The sequence below is a fragment of the Protopterus annectens genome, chromosome 7.part0, assembly GCF_019279795.1.
Source record: "Protopterus annectens isolate FY-2018-M chromosome 7.part0, PAN1.0, whole genome shotgun sequence".
NCBI classification, from domain to species: Eukaryota; Metazoa; Chordata; order Ceratodontiformes; family Protopteridae; genus Protopterus; species Protopterus annectens.
The window spans coordinates 1,043,734,001-1,043,755,981 of NC_056739.1; the positions used below are offsets into that span (position 1 = coordinate 1,043,734,001).

Sequence of the window (21,981 nt, forward strand, 5' to 3'; positions counted from 1 at the left end):
AAGGAGCAGACTGTATTAATTTTATGAAAGTACAAATAAGCAACTGGACTGGTATTCCACAGCAGGAGTTCTTAATTGAAAGGGCACATTGTGTGTATTCTCCAAACCTGGCCATGAGAAAGCAACCTAGACCTTTAATAGTAAAGATGCAGTCATGTCATCAGATGGAGATGCTTCTGGCAAAATTGTAGCAGAAGGGCAAGTACTAAAAGTGGAAGACAGTAAAGTGCATGTGGCAAATAATTATTCACTGTATACCAAGCTGAAGGGGAGTAAATTTATTCCACTAATCAGGAAAGTCTAGAAGCAGGCATGAGATTCAAACTTCTATATCCACCTGTTTTCAGAATATTCTTTACTGGAGGGTCATAATAATTTTTTGATGCAGAACATGGTAAGGAGGAAACATAAAAGCCTGTCCAACAAAAAGTGAGCTATGAAACAGAAGGACATTCTACTTCATTTTCTTCCGGTAATAAAGCCCATAGAGAGACTGTGCTAGTGAAACCTTTTCAAATGTTTCAAAGGAAAATGCTTGAGAGAAAGAAGAAAAAACCACAAGTTGTAAAAGAACTGGGAATATGTTTGGAAATTAAGCAACAGCTGGAAATGGGAGATGGAGGTCAACAGGAAGAAAACCAGCAACTCGGAAAGTGAAAATTAAATGTGGGATTACAAAACATTAATTATATTTGTGAAACATGACAGAACTAGAAAACCTGGAAATATTGGACTTTTTTGCCTTTGTCAAATTTATAGGGGGCTCCAAAGGAAGAAGGACATTTAGGGGACGGGAAGAGGAAGGAAAGAATCAACTGTAAGTAAAACAAAATGTTGTTCTTAACAGTAGTATTTTTATAATGCATGACATAATCTGCATGCTATAAAGTAAAGCCTTCTCAGTTGTTTATAGTGTAATAGGAATGCTAAAGTAAATAGTCCCCCCCCCCTTTCCATTCTTTCTTTTTCTCCTTGTTTAGGTTCAAGTAATATAGGCACTTCAGTGGCTAAAAGAATGGCAAAGGCGATGCCAAAATTGATAGGTATTGATCAATGTGGTTTTGTGGAGGGAAAGCAAAACATTTGACAATGTTAACAGAGCTAAGATGATCCTGAGAGAAGAAGGATGTAAGAAAATACGGTTGTTGTTGGTGGGTCTTGGTGTAGAGAAAACATTTGACAGAGTAAGCTGGGATTTTATGAACAGGGGAATGGAAGCATTTGCATTCCTTGATAAAATGATAAAGTTGATTAGGAGGATATATGAGAGATCAGAGGCAAAAATTAAAGTGGATGGGTTCCCTGATAATTTCTGTTTGAGCTGAGGAACCAGGCAGGGATGTCCTCTTTCCCCTTTGTTACTTGCATTATATCTAGAACCATTGGCAAAGAAAATAAGGGACTCAGTCAAGGATATAATTGATATGGTGGTTGAGAAAAGCTTTGAAAAGATTTGCAGATGATATTATTTTATACCTTATAAAATCAGAAAAGGACTTTTCAGTGTTATGGAACATTTTGATACAGTTCCAGCTGTTTTTGGGATACAAAATCAATGAAGTTAAAACAAAGTCAATAGCTGTAAACTATATACCAACACACAAATTAGTTCAGCAATATCCATATTTATGGGGACATGATAAAATTAAGTACTTAGGAGTATGGATTAAAATGGATTCTGTTGTGGCAGCTAAGGATATGTGGGAAGAGATTAAACAAAGGATAATACAAAAAGTGAGAAATTGGAAGCTCTATTTTGTGGATATGGAGAGCAAAATACAAGCAGTCAAAATGTTTCCAGTCCATTTAGTTTTATACTCAGATGAGGCATATTTTATCAACCACAGGAAACATTGTGGAGAGCAATTAATAAAGATCTGAATGATTTATCTGGGATGAAAAGACAGCAAGAGCCAAATGGGATAAACTGATTCTTCCACTAGAACAAGGTGGTTTGGAATTACCTGATTTGAAGGGGATATTTCAGAGCTACACAGTTAAGGCTGCCATACATAACACAAGCAGAAAGCTATAATTCAAAGTGAAAAGGGATGATAAAGTTTGGGGGAAGCTCAAGAAATGAGGGGAGACTGTGATTTTGGATGCAAATCCTTATGGAGAATAACCGTAACCATACAGGATTATATTCATAAATTATCCAAACATATTCTAAGAACTAAACCAACACTGGAATGGAGAAAGGAGATTCTGATGATGGGGATGACTGCAGTTAATGATACAGGCAATCGGCAAGAAGGCGCTGGAATTTACTGGAGAAAACTGGCAAAGGAACCAAGGTATTGGGAGCAAATAATTAGAGGGGGAAAGGTAATGGAGTTGGAAGAGGCCAAGAATTTATTTGGACTGCAGGCTAGAGATTGCTATTTCCCTATCAAGAATTGATATCAGAGTATAGGTGAAGAGAAGGAAATTGGGGGCTTCTAAGTAAAAGACCAGCACTGGTAGTGTTTTAGTAGAATCTTGAACAAAAGCTGCTGTTAAAAAATAGATAATTAGTAGAGCAAATAACATTTTTCATGGTAGCTATAAGAATCAGTCTGAGGAGGTTAGGATTAGGAAGAGATATTGGATAAGCAATTCACAAAGAAAAAGTTGGGGATATATGTATGTCTCCGAAATATGTAACAAAGTCAGAATGTTTAGGATCTTTTCATGGAAGTGTTTACATAGGTATTTTTATACCCCAAGTAGACTCCAGTGATAATCTTTCTTCAGGTAGGTAGCAAATGTTGGAAGTGTGATGGAGAAGAAAGAGATAATTAAGAACATATTTTCTGGGAGTGTAATGAGTTGGTGAACTTTGAAAGTTCCCTCTAGAATATTGTATTGGAGATGCTGGATGTGAGAATTGGTATAACTGAGGAAATGATTTTTTGAGCTATGGTACAGAATCGGACTTGCCTAGACATAGTAAGGCCTTGCTGAGTCTAATTATGCCAAAAAAGCAATTGCTAGAAAATGGAAATCAAAGTCTAAACCAGTTGCACTAAAAGTAGTGAATATAATAACAAAGTTGAAATAACTGGAAATAGAAACTTTAGAAAAGGGTAGGAACAAATTACATAGAAAAAAATAGGAATTGCGGGAGCAATATATGCAGAATAACGTTTTGGAGGAGGAATGAGATTTAAAAGAAAAGATGAGAATTAACTATGTAATGTTTGACAGTGTAGATTATAAGTGTTGTGTTATGTTTGCAGCTAAAAATATGTCAATATGGCTTGTTTTCGCGTATATAAATATATAATTGCCTATGTCATACGTGATCATTCATTAAAATATTTCTTGTTTGAAAAAAAGGAAAAGGGAATAGATTGGCAAGTAGTACAAAAAAAGAGGAGATTTCCTTGAAACCAACCAATCTAAATTCAGCCCTGACCACAGATGCCTTAGGCCAGGTCTGGGGTGCTCACACTTTTATGATGCAAAGATGCCCCTTTTGAGGGCTGCGGCTACTGGTTAAGTTCTTCATAGGTTTTCATGACCTAGACTTCAGTCTTAACCTGAAGATGTTGAGGCTTAATTACTGGACTTTTCTTTGAATAGACTGGGTTTTTTTTTTTGGGGGGGGGGGGGGTTGTAGCTGCAGAATTTTTCAAATCCTTACATGAGCAAGGTAAAGTCATGCAGAACCTAAAACAAATCTTTTTCTTTCTTCTCTGTGTAAACTTCAGAGAAATCGTCCTCCTAAAGCTGGTAATTTTCTTGTATAAAGATCTGAAATCTTCTCAGAAGGTTAGGAGACCTCAAAGGAGGAGACTTCAGGAAAAGACTCAAATCTACTGAGGTTCTAAGCCTTCCTTTATGGATAAATCACCTGCCTTGTGAGTAATAAGCTTCCTCTTCCAGATTTTCCCACCTTCGGCATTTCTTGGTTATCCATCTCAAAAGCATTCTCTCTCTCTGCCAGTTTCACAGATGATGACTTCAGACAAATGGATTCTGTCCATCGTCAAGGGAGGATACAAAATTTCTTGGAAGGAGGTCCCTTGTCCTTCAAGAATTCTTCAGCCTCCTCAAAGCCAGTTTCATCTTGTTCTGCATTTTCTTTGAGATATCTTTTTAAGGGTGCAATAAAAGTGGTTTCTCTTCATTCATAAAGAACAGGGTTTGACTCAAGAATATTTTAAGTTCCCAGAAAGAAGGAGACTTGGAGACCCATTTTTTATCTCTCCTGCCTGGACACTTTCATGAAAGTCCAAAATTTTTCCACAGGCTTACTTTGGCTTTAAAGGAAAACTATCTTCATATTCCTATTCATCTGCATTTCAAGAAATTCTTACTTTGTGTCTTCATAGCATTTTCAATTTCTGCTTTACTCTTTGGTCATTTTACTGTCCCAGATATATTCACAAAGTGCCTAGCTCTTGTCAGGGTCTTCTACAGACTTCAAGATATTCAAGTATTTCTTAATCTATACAACCTTCTCATTAGGGTTCCTACCCAGGAGCTTCTTCTGCATCATTTGCATTTTGTAATGGACTTTCTAGCTGGGCTAGAGTTCACAAAGAACCTGAAGACGTCTTGCTTAATTCCTTTTCAGGGTTGGATTTTCTTGGGCTTGTAGGATCAATAACTTTTCAATGACAGTTTTCTTTCACCAGAAGGCGTGGTTACTTTTCTGGTTGATTACTTTGAGTCTTATTTCTTTGGAGATGACAAATGCAAGGGATATCCTTGCAAATGTAGGCTACATGACATCAATGATTCCAATGGTTCCTTTGGCCCGACTCCATAAGAGTAAGATACAGCGGTATCTGAAGCCTGTTAGAACTCAGGATCGTCATGCATTAACTTTCAGAATTCCTCTTCTGCTTGTCATCAGGATGATTTCTTGGAGAAAAAAAAAACAGGTTTCACTCCGTCTGGGAATGCCTGTTCGGTTTTCCTCCCCCTTACCAAGATCTATTAACATATGCCTTGGATCTGGCATTGGGTGCTTATTCCAGGGATGTCAGGTTCAGGGGATTTGGTCCTGGAAAGAAAGAGGAGACAATATCAATATAAAGGCAATGAGACTACTTAATTTAACTCTTCAGTCCCTGCATCACCTCTGGACTCTGGGTCCTCTTCAGGTCTTCAAAGACAGCACCACAGATATTTGGTGCATCAACAAGCAGAGGTGCAGCAAGTCTTGTTGCCTTTGCATATTGGTTGTGGTAGCTTATAAAACAGCAACTCAACTCAGTTTTTCTCCAGGGTCTGTATATATTCTCAGGGAGAAACACAGTTGCAGACCTTTTGAGTAGATCTTCACAAATGGATGTTAGACAGATCGTTCTGGAAAATGCCCATCAATGGGGTACTCCAGTTATAGATCTTTTTGCCTTACACAACAGACAGTTTACACTGGTTTGTTCAAGACTACCTAATCATCAGGCATGAGAATGGACACCATGACCTTTCTTTCAAAAAGGAGGTTCATTTCTGCTTTTTATTCAATTCCTTTGATTTCAAAAGTCCTTCTGAAGATCAAGGAGGACAAACAAAAAATCTTGTTGGTGACTCCCTTTTGACCCACGCAGCATTAGTTCCCCCTTGTGTTTCATCTGGCCAAGGACAATTATCTCATGTTTCTTCACAGGATGGATTTGCTTACACACAACAAAAGCTCCTTGGTCCATCCAAGCCTATTTACTTTTAATCTGACTCCCTGTGTGATAGTTTTAATTCTGTTTATACACCAGTTCTCTGGAGATATTCCTAAGGTTTTATAAGAGGCTAGAAAACCAAATAGTGGAAAATCTTTTGTCTTCAAATAGAAGGGAATTTCCATTTGGTGCCATAGACAGAATCAGGGACCTTACTGGATGGGTAATCCTACTATTGCAGTTTGTGTGAGTCACTTACTGCTGGGCTGATACTTTCTTCTATTAAAGCTCATCTGTCAGCCATTGTTGCATGTCTTTTCTTGGATCCACCACTGTCTTTGTCGATTTGAGGTGAAACAGGTTTTGAAAGGCATCCTTTATATTAGACCACCAAGAAAGGCTGTCTCTCCTTCTTGAGATTTGAACTATATTATGGAAATGCTTACCATATACTCTTTTGAGCTTGCATCTTCTGCATCTCTTAGCTTTTTTTCTTCAAAAACTGTGTTGTTAGTGTCTCAGATTTCTGCTAAGTGGATTTCAGTGTTGCAAGCCTTAATGGCTGGCTCTTCCAATATTTTTTATCCTTCATAAGGATAGTGTTACTTGCCTTACTAATTCCCCTTTTATTGCAAAACTGGTTAATGAATTACCGTTAAATTAGACCATTAACTTGCCGACATTTTCCTTCACCTCAAAATTCAGGGGGAAGAATCCTACATGCTTTGGATGTCCATAAGCAGCTCCAGTTTTATTTAGTCAAAACCAAGTCCATCAGGAAGGCTGATCAGCTTTTTGTCTTGTTTCCAGCTTAAAAAAGTGGGTGTTCCTGTTTTTAGATAAACAGTTTCTAATTGGATTGAATTTCATAACTGTCTCTTTTTGAAAATTTTTCCTTGGTAAGCAGCTTCTGGGCTCCAGTTAAGGCCCATTCCACTACAGCTGCTGTTTGTCCAGGGGCTTTCTTCAAATTTCAGTGAAGCAGCTACTTGTTCTCTTTACATTTTCACAAAAATTACAAGATCAAGATTGATGTTTTTTTTCTAAGAATAAAGCAGGGTTTGCTTGTTTGACTTTGCTAGGTCTTTCGGACTGTAGCCATGTTCAGGATTCCTCATTCCTATCTTCTTAGGCAGCTTTGGGATTTTTCCATAGGTTATTAATATTGCAACAGTGATCATGGAGTGATGTAGTAGAGTTGTGTAAGAACTTGGCATAACAGTAGATGTCCTACTGATCAGTGTCACAGTACTACATCTCCTCCCTCCCCCTTTCTGTCTTTCTTTCTTTTTTATTTAGTTTGCCTGAGGTGGGTTATTTTGTGTGTTTCACCTCTTTTTGACTTGTACTTATGCATATAGTTGCCTTTACTTCTACATCAACTGCATGTCTGGGGCAAGAAAGTCCTGAGGTATTTTGCATTCATCAATCCTTTTTGTACCTGTGTCTCCATTGGACTGAGGTCATATGTTCAGCATTAGGGAAGTGTACCTAGGCTTTGGTTTGCTGGCCAGTCATATGGCTATCCATAGAAGGATATCCCATAGGTTATTAATACTGCAACAATGATCATTCAGACATGTACAGTTGTGGTAAGTTTTTCACACAACGGTACTTTATCCTCTTCTTTAGTTTTATATATTTGTGTAATTATCTATGTATTGATTTACAATCAACATTTGTTGCTCGTATAACTATGACTCACTTCAGGGTTATATAGATTCTTCAGACTAGGTCAGCATCCAAGTAAATCAGTGATTGCTTTATTATTATCGCTGGTTTATGTTAGCCTATACAGAGGCTCAAGGCTTTGATATTTTAAAAATGCAGCTTCCTGTAATCCCTAAGCCACCATTTGGCTACTTTGTGACACTGAGCAAGTTACTTAACCGCACAGTACCCAGTGGCAATTGGAAAGTGTTAGGCTCGTCAGTGGTTTCATGGGCCACATATGTAGCATCTCTCTATGAGCTTATCTCATAATGGTAATGGCGTCTTATGTGCCAGCACATCCACACTTCTGTTCTCTTCTCTTCTGATGACAATCCGGGATCTGCTAGTGGTTTTCTGGATGTTCTTTTAGATTTCTGTTATAGAGCTTTCTCTTCCAGGTACCTTTTTGTGGACTTGACTGCATCGTTACTGGTAAGTGTGTGCACCTTGTACAGTTTTTAAGAGATCTGTAGGCTTTTTTTTTTCATTTCGTACAAAAAGTGTTCAAAGTTAAAGCATAGTGGACCCAGTTTTCTTTATTTGATCTTATTGCAGTGTTCAGTATTTAAACATTTAAAGTTGGAATTGAGTTGAGGTGCATAGAATGATAAAAAAATCTGATGTCTGTTTGTATTTTCTTCAGTCTTTGTCATTTTGTGTTACAGATTTTCCATCAGATATTGCAAGTAAATCTCTCTGTGAAAGTTCAAGTTCAGGGATGTGGAAGCCAAAAACAAGGAGGCGGAGAGCATTACAACCTACAGCAGAATCTTCCAGTGAACAGGGGACCAGTGAAGCAGATATTGATAGTGATAGTGGCTATTGTAGTCCAAAACATGGTCATAACCAAGCTATAGCCATGAATGTCAGGAATACCAGTGTAAGTGAAGAGCTGTATGTATGCATTGCTGTGTGTTACATTCATATTGCTGTCATTTATTTTTAATTGTTGGGTTTGCTAAGGCACAAGGTTCTGTCCGCAGTTGTTCAGTGGTGTGCCAATACCAAAAAAACTGTCTATAGGTAGATTTTTTGTGTGGTGGTGATGGTGGAGGCGGGCAGCATTTCAGCTGTTGTGCTTTCTCTGTCAGTTTACAGCAGAACTATTTTCAGCACCAAATCTAAGCAGATATAGTGTATATTTTATGTAGATCATTAATTTGCTTATTCTCCGGTTAACCTGCCTAATTAATTTCAGGTTGTTGGAGTGTTGTAGCATGTGTCATCTTTCAGCTGGTACAAAGCAGAGACTTGCATTAGATGGGATGTCAGCTCAGTACAGGATGCACATGCACAAAGCATGCATGGTTTATAGCAGTTTTAGCAGATTAATAGTTCATGTATGGCATGTCTTTGAGACTTGGGAGAAAGCTGGAGCACATGGGGAAACCCCATATGAACACAGGGAGGGCATGCAAAGTCTCCACAGAAAGCATCCCAGTCAACATCTCAACTGGCAGACCAAGTCCTGTGAGGCAAGAAGTGCTGCAGTATTTTTTTAGTGAAAAGGTAAAATAGTTTTCCTCCAGCATGTAAAGAATCTGCCATAGGTGAATTGGTGATCTTCCAGATTGCCCATAGGTGAGCATTTCATGTTTGTGTACATGTCCTACAGGAGTTAGGTGACTCTTTCATTTTTTTTTTCCACTGTCTTGTAGGTTCATAGATTCATAGGTTCATAGATTAGTACTAAGCTAACTGCCCTGTGAGCCATTTTAAGCCTAGCCAATTATCCCTTGTGAGACTGAAACCCTGCACCTTGTGCTTGCAAGGCAAACACCTTAACCATTAGGCCACCCTCCCAACCATGCATTCATTGACTGCAGAGTTACACTATAGCTGCCTTGTGAAGGTGAACTGGACTAGACAAGTTACTGGAGAATAAATTAAATGCCAAGTAGATATTACTGGTGAAATTTCAGCACAGCTTCATGCTGGTAACTTAGACCACAGTACTGACAAGTTAACAGAATGTCTTCTTACAAAGTCTGCATTTTAGCACTCTCAGTAATGGCATAATTTATTGTTTTCCTATCTTTGTAATTGGCCTGTTCTTCAGTGTGTTGACACTTGCTTAGTATTTACACCCACTGTCACTCTCCAACTGCGTATTGTGGCATTAATTGGTGCTTGGCTAGACACTGTTCTTGAACCTAGTTTTGGACCGAAGGGTGATATTTGACTTTTAGACAAGTCTGGTCAGCTTTGAGAATCCAACAGTTTCTCCTAATAAGTTTAGTATAGCACCATGATGTGGAAGAGATATGATGTCAATACTGATGTTTGTCACTTTTGATAGTAATAGTTAAAATGTGTACGATACCAAATTCTAAACTATGATGTGGACTAGAGATGAGCATTTTCAGTGAAGTGTAGTGTATTTGTTAAACTATGCTGCATAGTTTAACAAGTGAAGTGTAGTGTATTTGTTAAACTATGCTGCATTAATTTTGTTTCTGTTTTTTTAGGCTGGAGAGGCTGCCATAAATACAGGTATGTGTATGTTGCACTAACTTGTAATTTACTAGTTTTATGTGATGTTTCATTTGTGTGACTTTTTCATTTAGTAATATGAAAATTTTATCTCTGTACTCATTTGAAGTACAGTGCAGTGGGTAGGCATGAGTTTATTTTTTTACTGGAAAGTTAATTAGTCTTCGTCCTGTTTTCAGCCATTAATCGTCTACAAGAGCATGTACAATTTAGAGCTGCTGGTACATCTGCATGTTTTGTGAAGTAGATGTAAACCCAAATGTCTTGACAAAACTCACACAGACAAGAGGAGAAAATTCAAACTCCATGCCAACAGTGACAATGAGTCCCAAACGCTGGTGCTGTGAGACGGAAGTCTTAAACACTAGACAACCTTGATGGTGCCGTGTTTATTATTCAGTATTATGTGGAGTAATTCCTTTGGTTCAGGTTGTTGCATTGCAAATTAGCATTTTAGTGTTTACATTTCACTTGCCTGTATAGGTGATGCACAGTTGAGCTGCATGCATGCAGACCTCTGCATGCTTATAGACAGTCACCTCCTTCCCTAGAATTTAATTTTGCTTGCTTTGACCTTTTTTATGAAGTGTATGTTGCTCTGCATGGCCTGTCTACGGCTGTTTAAAGAGAAGCTATACTCATAACGACATTTATAGGATGCAGAATACCATATCCATTTGTAAGTTAGAAAATGGGAAAAGTAAAAAGTGACCTCCTTTCACTCTGACCTGGCATGGTATAGTGGAATCCATATTGCACTCCACAGCCTAGATTACACATGGGCAGCATGCCTAGTATTTGGCTGTGCTGCCCATCTAAGGCTGCAGTAAACCCATAAAATGTTTTGATTGTATCACATTAAGAAGAGGATTCTATTGTTAATACTTTTGGCTGAGTGAAGCATTTCACCTGAGGCTACCAACAAGCTGCTCAGGCTGCTCCCTATTGAAATGAAGGAGAAGAGAGAATTTTGAAAGTCGATATGTCTTAGAGTGGGTCCCAACATTTCAGATGGTTACCCACCAGACACCAGCTGTTAGTGGTAGCCAGTCAGCTGACAAGGTGTATTTGCAGCTGATTTGGTACCCTCCTATTCATTGTTGGAGTTCCTGTGCTCACCTGTTTAAAAGGTACCCTGCCTATGAATTTAACACATTTTACTGGTGCGTTTTATCGAGATTAGAAGTGCAGAAATAAAAAAAAAATTGCAAAATGCATTGGCATGGTATAGTGGAATCCATATTGCACTCCACAGCCTAGATTACACATGGGCAGCATGCCTAGTATTTGGCTGTGCTGCCCATCTAAGGCTGCAGTAAACCCATAAAATGTTTTGATTGTATCACATTAAGAAGAGGATTCTATTGTTAATACTTTTGGCTGAGTGAAGCATTTCACCTGAGGCTACCAACAAGCTGCTCAGGCTGCTCCCTATTGAAATGAAGGAGAAGAGAGAATTTTGAAAGTCGATATGTCTTAGAGTGGGTCCCAACATTTCAGATGGTTACCCACCAGACACCAGCTGTTAGTGGTAGCCAGTCAGCTGACAAGGTGTATTTGCAGCTGATTTGGTACCCTCCTATTCATTGTTGGAGTTCCTGTGCTCACCTGTTTAAAAGCTACCCGCCTATGAATTTAACACATTTTACTGGTGCGTTATATCGAGATTAGAAGTGCAGAAATAAAAAAAAAATTGCAAAATGCATTGGGGGGGCGGCATTCGCTGGGAATTATTCCTTATATTCTCTTTGCATATCACTGTATTATACTATATCCAGTACTACCACACTCAGACTTGGTTGTAAGCGACTACTTGAGTGCATGCATTCTTCTCCTCCTGCTTAGTTTATGAACAGTTATGATGGAAAAAAGGGATTTTGTTTGGAAGCCTACCCCTGCACCATAGTTGAGGGGGCTTGTCCTCTTACTCCAAGTTTGGTGCATCTTTAAAGATTGATTACTGTCAGGCAAGTGTGCATGTTTAGAGCAATGAGCAAAAAGGCATGACCATTTAAGATAATGATCCAGTATGTGAGCAGTTGTGAATCAAGTTTATGCATTCCAAGCAAGTGTCTGTGATCCATTTTGCAGAGATGGGTTTATATACAAATTGTTGTATAGTTACATCTGGCAAGACAGTATAGTTACATCTGGCAAGACAGTAAGTATGTAACTGATAATTAGGAATGTTTAACGTGTTAAGTGGGGTTCCTATTCGAATGACGAAAACGCATTTTGTCAAATGCGTTTTCATCGACACCTAAAGAGTGAACAGGCAAAACAGCGAAGCAGCTGTTCAGCAAATTCTTTCCCTGGGAAAGAAGTTGCTTGACCACTTTGTTGCTTTGCCGTGTTCTGCACTGTAGTGTGGTCTCAGCGATTCCCTTATCTGGTATAGCTCCCGAGTGTAAATGTGCAACAGTTACTGACCTTAGGGTTAGGGTGTGGGTTAAGGTAAGTGCATATGTTTTAAAATGTTTACTTTTTTTTTTTTTGCATTAGATGTATGGTTGAGTTACGTGTGTATGTGTTTTCAGCTGTTTACTTTTTATGGGGGGGGGGTAGAATTCGGGTTAAGGTATCTGTTGGAACAGCTATTTCTTTCCCTAGGAAAGAAATTGCTGTTCTGAGGTGTCGACATTTTCAGCTTTCGCTGAAATAGGGTCGATGAAACATCGTTCGCTGTTTTAAGTGTTCAATGTTTTAATATAGACCTGTTAAGTGAATATCAACTTTTCAAATGATGAAGTCTTTTTGTTAAAAATCATCTGAACAGTAAGAAAAAAAGTAAGTTGACAGTAAAGCAGTAAATCAAGAACCACAGTATGGGACAGCTGCCAAGGTATGTTCCTCACAGCTTCATGGTCTGGGTTGCAGTCATGACTTGTCATTTACCATCTTTGTTTACATTTTCCTTGTGTTTGTATGACTTTTCTCCAGGTACTGTGGCTTCTTCCAGTCTCCTAAAAACTTGCTGCTTGATTGTCTGCTGCTTACCATCCATATTTACTTAATTACATGTGCTGCTGTGGCCAATGTCTTTGTTGGTAAGAATTTGAAAACCAGTCTGCTCCCCTAGTTAACAAATGAACAAACATAAAAAGGGGGTTGCTTTTGCAGGTGATATTGCTTAACCAGTAGAAGTTTCTTGAGTGTGTTAATATCTGTAGAGTACATAGCCATGAATGTCCTAGTTATAAAATTGTAACCTGCAATTTTTATATGTATTAAATTGAGTTTTACCAGCCAAATTATTTGTTACTGTGCTTTGAAGTAAAGTAGTCCTTCCACACAAAATTAAACATAAATTTGAGGCTTAAAAACACATTTCTGTCCAGATTTTTAAATATGACTGTTGTATTCATGAAGTTGGTTTAGAAAATTGGTATTTTGTAGATTTTACATCAGAATAATGGAAATTGTTGAAATTGAGTGATATACTACTATACTAACTTCTACTTTTTACTCCCACCCATAGACACACACCTCTAAACTTTACTGTCACTTCTAACAACGGAACTATCATATCCCCTGACTCTAACACAAAACTCCTAGGGGTACTAATTGACAATAACCTTAACTTTGAAGCCCACATAAACAATACCATAAAAACAGTTAACAAAAAACTAGGCTCACTATATAGAATCAAATCCTTTCTTACCCCACAAGCAAGATCTACTATTGCCCAGACCCACTTAATCTCTACCCTCCTCTATGCCTCCCCTATATATTCTAACCTCTCAAAAAACAATATGAACAAACTAGTAGTCTCCTACAACAATATTGCAAGATTTGCAACTGGCTCTACATTTAGGACCCACCACTGTATTAATTATAAAAATCTTGGCTGGCTAGAGTTACCTAACCTACTTCTACTTAATCAATTAATATTTGCCTATAAAATCCTGTATCAGCCTAGTAACACACCGATTCTTACCAACCTTATCATCCCCTACTCTAACCTTAAAACCCTGCGCTCAGCTACTAAAATGCTAGTATTAACACACAAAGCCAGCAACAAGGCAGGGGACTCTCTATTCTCTAACACCGTTGGTAAATCCTGGGACTCTCTTCCCAGTGACCTAACCTCACTACCATCACTTACACAATTCAAAATCAGGCTTAAATCCTACCTTAAAACACATTGGCTATGCACCTGTCTTAACCCAGACTAACATCTCTTGTCTTCTCACTAAATTTCTAAATCTTAATGTCCGCATAATCTACCTGCATACTGGAATCCAGAAGCATAACTTGTATTGCAACTAATTTGGACTCTCTCTTATATCTTAATATCTCTCTTTGTCACTCTAGTATCTTATGTTAACACACCTCTTTCTAGTGTGTTCCTGTACTGTACATTTTAGTTATTTTTACCCAACTACTAACTTCAATTTGTTCTTTTTTGCATAAAATAGCTTAATTGTATATAGTGCTTCTATTTGTTAATCTTTGAATTTATTTACTGTTTTTATTTGATTAACGTCAAACATTGTTTTGTACTCTCGAGGAGCTTTTCTCCCCGGGCCTCTGCTGAAAATGGATATGTATCCAGCTGGACTAGCCCGGTCAACAAATGTAAAATAAAATATATATGAAGTACATATATCGACGTTTACAAAAATGTTCAACTTATTACTTTTGTGGTACATTCTTATAAACTGTGACACTATTAATGCACCACTTCATCAGAAAAAGTAATTTTTCAATTTCTGTGAAGAGATTTTTGTTTGTTATATGAAATCACCTGCCTTGATGGTTTGATGTAGTGACTGAGCAACAGTTTGTGAGCTGGAGTCCTGTAGTTGGCATTTTAAAAATGGAAAATTAATAGTTGCAAATATGTTTGTCAAAGTTCTGCAAAGACTTGGAATTATAATATCAAGCTGCCAGCAAGCTTGAGCTTATGGTCCTGGGTGCGTTTCTCTCTCATATGTTGTGCAATTGTGTGGAATTCACTTAACCAGACAGTGCTCTGGGATTCCTCTGTAACTTGTACATGTTAAGTGGTTATAAAATGTGCAAAAAATAAATGTAAGTTGTTAGCTTTGGCGGTTACCAATAACTGTGTACTAAACTTTCAGAAGACTCACCTTTTGATGTGTGAAGTCATGTTTCTTGCAGAGTTAAAATGCTTTTAAATTGCTACCGCAATGAAAGCAATTATTTATTTCGTACAATTTACTTTGCATTTCAGAGTATTGCCTTAGCATGAGAGTAACCTTTGTCATACTCACAGATTAGACACTGCACACTTACACTGGAAGAAAGGTGGTCACAGTCATGTTTTTTTTTTCTTTCTTTCTTTTTTACCAATACACCAATTAACCAGCCATTTTAAAAAGCCAGTCAACTGAACTATTAGGTGTGCACAGAGTACAAGCCTTAAAGTGAATGCTAAGTAGGCCAGCCAGTGCCAGTTAAAACAGTCAGATGCAAGAAGTTCCCCAGAATTGTGAAACCTAGTCAGCACAAATGATTGCGGGATCCTACCAAACTGCAGATCCCTGGTCTTAGCCAAACCACCCACTTGAGTTTAAACATAATCAGACAAGGGTCAGGACTTCCAAGATGGCTGCGTACTGAGTAGTACGTTGATTAGAGCACTTCCAGTGTTAAAACAGGAATTTAAAAAAAATGGCTTGGTTAAAATAAACAACTACCTGGATAATATGCATGAGTTTAGAAAGATTGCTGTTAAGCAGCTATGTTTTGGTAATAACTCAAGATCACAAAATCTTTTGTCACAACAGCTTAGGGAACATAAAGTAGAAAGGGTTGTTGCCAAACGTAGGGCACCTATAGCAAGAAAAATAAAAATTACTATAGAGATCCTATAGAGGTATTAGAGATATTTTGGAAATTTGTGAAAATTTGTATAAACCAGAGAAATGGCGAAATCATGAAAAAATAGAAAAGGAAATATTTATGGAAGACGTAAATTTGCCAAGGTTAGAGGTAGGTGAGGCTCAACAGTTAACAAATAGAAGATGAGATAAAAATGGTGGTGCATAAACAGTCTGCAGGAAGGTCTCCAGGAATAGATGGTGTTCCAGTGGAAGTTTGGAAGCAAGGAGGGAAGAAAGTGATAAGAATCTGCAAGGTTTTGGAAGTTGGCATCGGTGAGGTGAGGCCACCTCCACAAAGAGACTAGTCAACAGTGGAGTCTCCCAGGGCTCTGTGCTAGGTCCATTCTGCTTTGGCATGTATGTCTGAGATGTCAAAGGCCTGTGGCTAACCAAGTTTGCAGGTAATTGCAAACTGGGAGCAGTCATTGTGTCCCCCCCAAGATGAAAACACCCTTCAGGAAGGTCTAACAAATGCTTGGTGCCAAACCCAAGAAATGCATTAACTTTTGGGTAGTTGGCCACCCCGGTTAACTGTCATCAATAAAATACCCCTAAAAGTTGATTCTTTAGTCAGGGATCTGGCAACACATGTAGATGGTAACCTAGCCTTTGACCAACATATGTCCAAGGTAGTAAGAAAATCTTTTGATGGTGCTGAACTTATAAGCAAGGGTATGGCACCTAGGCGTAGAGTGTTCATCACACCACTATACTTGGCCCTCGTCAGAGCTGTCATAGAGTGTAATGTCCCCTTCGGTATGTACCTGAGCAGACACATGCTGCAACTGAAACAACCCCAGAAGTTCTTTACAAGAAGAATACAGGGAGGAAACACAGTATCCTGCTCTGATTTTCTCAAAGGTCTGTCTCTTTACTCTGTGTCATACAGACTTTTGAGAGGTGATTTTTGCCTGGCATACAAGGCATCCCTGGACCCTATTTTGATGAACCTTTTGCACATCTGTAAAACAAACGGCATCACAACTACTAGATTAAAAGACCTAAATTTTGCTCATGATATAAATAGGACATGTAAGAGACAGATATGTTTTTCAGAGAATTTCCATTCCCTGGAACAAGCTGCCCAACCATTTGAAGCAGAGTTCTTTCCCTATCCTTATTTAAGTGTAACCTGTACCAGCGAATGGGTAATCAGAAATTCACTCGTGGTCTGGCACTTTCATCTCTGATGGACAGAGGCAGTCAGTGAATAACCCCCAATGTAAAGTGAATTTGTGGGTTACATTTGGGTTACATGGGTAGGCTTATAAGGGCCCTGGTGGCCATTAGCGTAGTATATACCTATGAACTTATAAAAAGAGGAGGGGAAATATCAATATCCTTGAAAAAAATCTGTGGTGGCTGTAATATCCAAGGACGGCAAAAACCCATCAGATCTAGCTTCATTTATGCCCATTTTAGTCTTAAACTATGAATATAAAGTGTTTATATCGGTTTACTATCATGTCCACTAAGTGCCTTCAGGCATAGATGGCAACATTGAAAGGCAGTTTTCAAAACGGCTAATCCTCAAACAGAAAGTCAGCAAACCATATCACCGAACATCGAACAGAATATTTAATCCAATAGCCACATTTCCAAAACAGCGAATGTCAAGCCTTTGCTATTAACCTGGCTCGACGTTTATATCTATAATATCTAAAAGAACAGCAAAGGTGTTGCCAAAATTAGCTCAGTGTAGTTTTGTGGATGAGAGGCAAACATTTGACAACATTAACAGAATAGTGATGATCCAGAGGGAAGCAGAATGTAAGAAAATACCACTGTTGTTCCAGGGTCTTGATGCAGAGTAAGCTGGGATTTTATGAGTAGGACAATGGAAGCCTTTGCATTTCCTGATACAGTAATAAGGTTAATTAGGAGAATATGTGAGGGATCAAATGCAGAAATCTAACTGGGAGGGTTCCTCTCTGATAGGCTGTGTCTGAACAGAGGAACCAGGCAGGGGTGTCCTCTTTCCCCTTTATTTGCGTTACATTTAGAAAATGTGGCATTATTTGTGTTATGTTTAGAAACTTTGGCAAAGAAAACGAAAGACTCAGAAATTCAAGGATAAAATTAGTGTGGCATTCAAGAAAAGTTGGCTTTATTTGCAGATGGTATTATTTTGTATGTGACAGAACCAAAAAATCGACATCTCATTGTTGTGGAACATTCTGAGACTGTTCTGTTTTTTATTTTTTTTTGTTTTGTTTTTTTAGGGATATAAAATTAATGAAGATAAAACTAAGACTATAGCTGTAAAATATGTACCCAGACAGGAATTGGTTCAGCAATACCCAAATTTATGGAGACATGATAAAATGAAGTGTTTAGAAGTATTGGTCAGTAAAGACGCTGTTATGGCAGCTAAGGATATATGGGAACATACTAAACAGAAGATAATACAAAAACTAAGACTGGAAGTTTTGCCTATGGATGTGGGTAAGGTACAAGCAGTAAAATATTTTAGTTACTTTAGTTTTCTATATAGGTCAAGTATATTTTATCAACCAATGAAGTTGTGTATAGTAATTAATAAAGAGTTGAAGGATTTTATTTGGGAGGGGAAGAGGGCAAGAGTCAAGTGGGATAAGTTGATTCTTCCAATAGATCAAGGAAGTTTAGGATTACCATTTTTTGAAGGGATTGCTTAGAGCTACACAGTTAAGGCTGTTGTACGTAACACAAGCAGAAAACTACAATTCATTGTGGAAGGGGATGATGAAGAAGCAGGGGGATTCAAGAAATAAAACAGTGGGATATTGTATGCAGATTCTTTAGTATAGCAGTCCTACAGAATATTATATTCATAAAATAGCAAAAGGTATACTAAAAACTAAGCCAACACAGGAATAGACAATGATTCTGCTAATAGTGATGACTGCAATTAGGAGAACAAAGAATAGGCAAGAGGGGATTGGAATTTACCTGGAGGAAACTGACAAAGGAACCAAGGTATTGGGGACAAATAATTATTGGAGAAAGGTAATAGAATGGGAAGAGGTCAACAAAACATTTGGACTATAGGCTAGAGATAGATTTTGATATCAGTCCCTGATAAGGAAGGCAAAGCAGAGAGAAAGGAATATGGAAATCCTAAGTGAAAGACCTGTACTGGTTGAGGTTTTGGTTAAATGTAGAACAGAAGCTGCTGTTAAAAAAGGGATAATTCGTAGGGCATATAAAATAAGTACAGGAATCAATCAGAGGAGGTCAGAAAAGATTGGGAAGAGAAATTAGTTAAGCATTTCACAAAGAAACAATGGGAGGACATATGTATACCTCCTAAATATGCATTGAAGTCTAGGAGGAGGTTTAAGATGTTTGCTTGGAACTGTTTGCATAGGTACTTTTATATCCCATGCAGACTTCAAAAAATTTCTCCTCAGGTAAATAACAAATGTTGGAGGTGTAATGGGGAAGAAAGAGCCACCTGGGAGAATGTGTTTTTGGAGTGTAATCAGTTGGTATACTAAAAATTCCCTACAGAGTCCTTTGTTAGGAGTTGTAGGCAAGAAAATGAGCATAGCTAAGGATATTATTATTATTTTTTTGACATAAGATACATGATCTGATTTCCCAGACATAGTAAAGCCTTGTTAAGTTGAATTCTGGTGGCTGCCAAAAAACAGCAATTGCTAGGAAATGGAAATCACAGTCTAAACCAACCATACTTTAAGCAGTGGAAATTGTAACAGAGATAAAAGAACAGAAAGTGTGATCTTTAGAAAGGGGTAGTAGTAAATTACATAAAAAATGGAATTTTTGGGAAGAGTACATGCAGAAAAATGTTTTGGAGGACGAGTGAGGTTGAAGAGAAGGCAGAAATTGCACGATTTATGGAATGTTGGATTGATTATATTGTATAGACGATTATATAGGATGTATACTGTTTGTGAATTTGTCAGTCTAGTTTGATTACTTTTTATAAATGTAAGTTTGCCTGTCTCACAAGTGATAATTCAGTAAACACTTTTTTTTGTTTTTTTTTTTAAATAGTCATTGGCTAATAATTACACTGTCTGGAACTAAGCAAAGACGATATTTGGAGAAAGTAAGTAAACATCAGCTGGAAAAGGAAAAGCTCTGGCTAGGAAGAACCCTGCAATTCAGTGAAGCAGCAGTTCAAGTTTCAGCTTTAGGACAGGCGATTGCTTCCAGTAATTTACAGGAAAAATCAGTTGCATTCAGACATTTAAAATAAATGATGCACTGAAAGAATGTATAAAGTCAAATGACAATAGGTGGAAAAACTAGTAGTGTTAGATAGTTATTCAGATGAGCTGAAAAAAGTATAAGAAATCAGTTGGTGAGATTAATGAAAGACTGGCTGCATATCGGCATGTCAGGAATAGTTGTTTTAAAAATAGAATTAGAAGACAGAGCATGCGGAGAAGTCCTGAGATTTTATATTTTATACTACAAATGTTACAGCATTAAATTTATGAAAGTACAGATGGATAACTTGATGGGTTTCTAATAGAGTTTGAGAGGTGTGTCATATCTGTGCTCAAAATCTGACCATGAAAAAGCAGCTAAGATCTATATTAGTAAAGGTGCAGCCATGCCTACAGAAAGAACTGTTCCTGAAAGCTGTGGCAAAAGACATAAGTTTTAAAAACTCATGACATCAGAGTGTTAGTGGGAGGTAAAAAATATACTTTGTTCACAAGACTGAATAAAGCATGTTTATATTAGCAATCGGAGGATGTTGAGGGGCATGTGAGAAATTCTTGTTGCTGTATCTAGCTATTTTTAGAATGCTTTTCCTAATTAAAAGCATTTTGGATACAGAGCAAACTAAGGAGGAAATAAAGTTCAGCCAACTAAGAGTGAGCCTGCAGACTAAAGGGGACTGAGCTTCTACATCTTCTGACAGTAACAAAGCCCATAGAGAGACTTTCAGTGAAACCTTTTCCATTGTTCCAAAGGAAAATGCTTGAGTCACAGATAAAAGCCCAGGATGTGGTAAGAAGAATCTGGAGTGTCTTGGACTTGAACCAGTGACCCATGTTGTGTGATCAAGATGATTAGGATGAAGGACTGCTAAGATGGCTGCACAATAATTAACAACTCAGCATCAGTTGTACCAGTGTGAAAACAGAAATTGAGAAAGAGTGCCATTGAAACTGTTACTTATGTAAACTTTAGTTACTGGCTAGTAAATACACTGCCTGGATGCCAGCAAAGAAAAAGAATTTGGAGAACCTGGAAAAAAATCAACAAGTAAAGATAAAGAGAAAACACTGGCTTGGAAGAGTCCTGCAGCTGTTTATCAAAAAGCAATTCAAGCTTCCGTTTTGACTCAAGAAATGGCTTTCATGATTTTAGTGAAAAAATAACTCAAACATAGAGAGTTGATTAAATGAAACATTGAGGAAATATATCAGCTCAAGTAACAGAAGGCTGGAAAAATAGCTTTTTAACTAGTTATTTAGATCAACTGATAAATGGAAAAATCATAGCTACTAAAATGAAGAAAAACCTGGCTAGCATGAGGCTCCTCAGGAAGAGCTGTTTCAAAATGAGTAGCGTTAGAAGCCGAGCATGCAGAGAAAACCTAAGATTTTCTGCTGTACCAGAGAAACCCTAAGATTTTCTGCTGTACCAGAGAAACTAGAAGGAACAAACTATATTAACTTCATGAAAGCACAAATAAGCAGCTAGACTGGTATTCCACAGTTGAATTTGTTAATTGAAAGGGCACATTGAGTGTATGCTCCAAACCTGGCCATGAGAAAGCAGCCAAGACCTGTATTAGAAAATATGCAATCATGCCAACAGAAACTATTGATCCTGACAAAACTGTGGCAGAAGGGAACATATTGAAAACTGGTTTGTGGAAAATTATTATTCACCATACACAAGGCATAGGAGAAGCAGATTTATCCGAGGAATCCGGAAGTGTTGAGAGGCAGGTGTGACACTGAAGCTGCTATTTCCAGCTGTGTTTAGAATATTTTTTCTTGGAAAATCAGACCTGTTTTGATGCAGAACAAGTTAAGGAAAAAAATAGTTTATCCAACAAAATGTGAGCCAGTAAGCAAAAGGGAGTGTACTTCTCATTCTTTTGATAGTAAAGCTCATAGAGAGATTTTGCCAGTGAAATCTTTTTCCAGTGTTTCAATGGAAAATGCTTGGGAAACAGAAAAAAACACAGGAATTGACTAGAAGAATCAGGAATACCTTGGACTTGAACCGGACTCTAGTGTTGGGAGATGAGATGATCAAGAAGAAAACCAGTAACACTGGTGAGTGAATAAATGTGACCTTATAAAGCATCAGTCACATTTGTGAAATATGGCTTTACA

General features: G+C 37.8%; 1 protein-coding gene across 1 annotated transcript in view; it reads left to right on the forward strand.

Annotated features, from left to right (window-relative positions):
* The window catches only part of SECISBP2L (SECIS binding protein 2 like), a 1,453,372-nt gene that overhangs the window by 343,635 nt on the left and 1,087,756 nt on the right, over positions 1–21,981 (forward strand). Inside the window, exons 5-6 of the mRNA XM_044077590.1 lie at positions 7,991–8,205; positions 9,794–9,818. Of these exons, the coding sequence (XP_043933525.1) occupies positions 7,991–8,205; positions 9,794–9,818 (240 nt within the window). The remainder of the gene's footprint in view (positions 1–7,990; positions 8,206–9,793; positions 9,819–21,981) is intronic.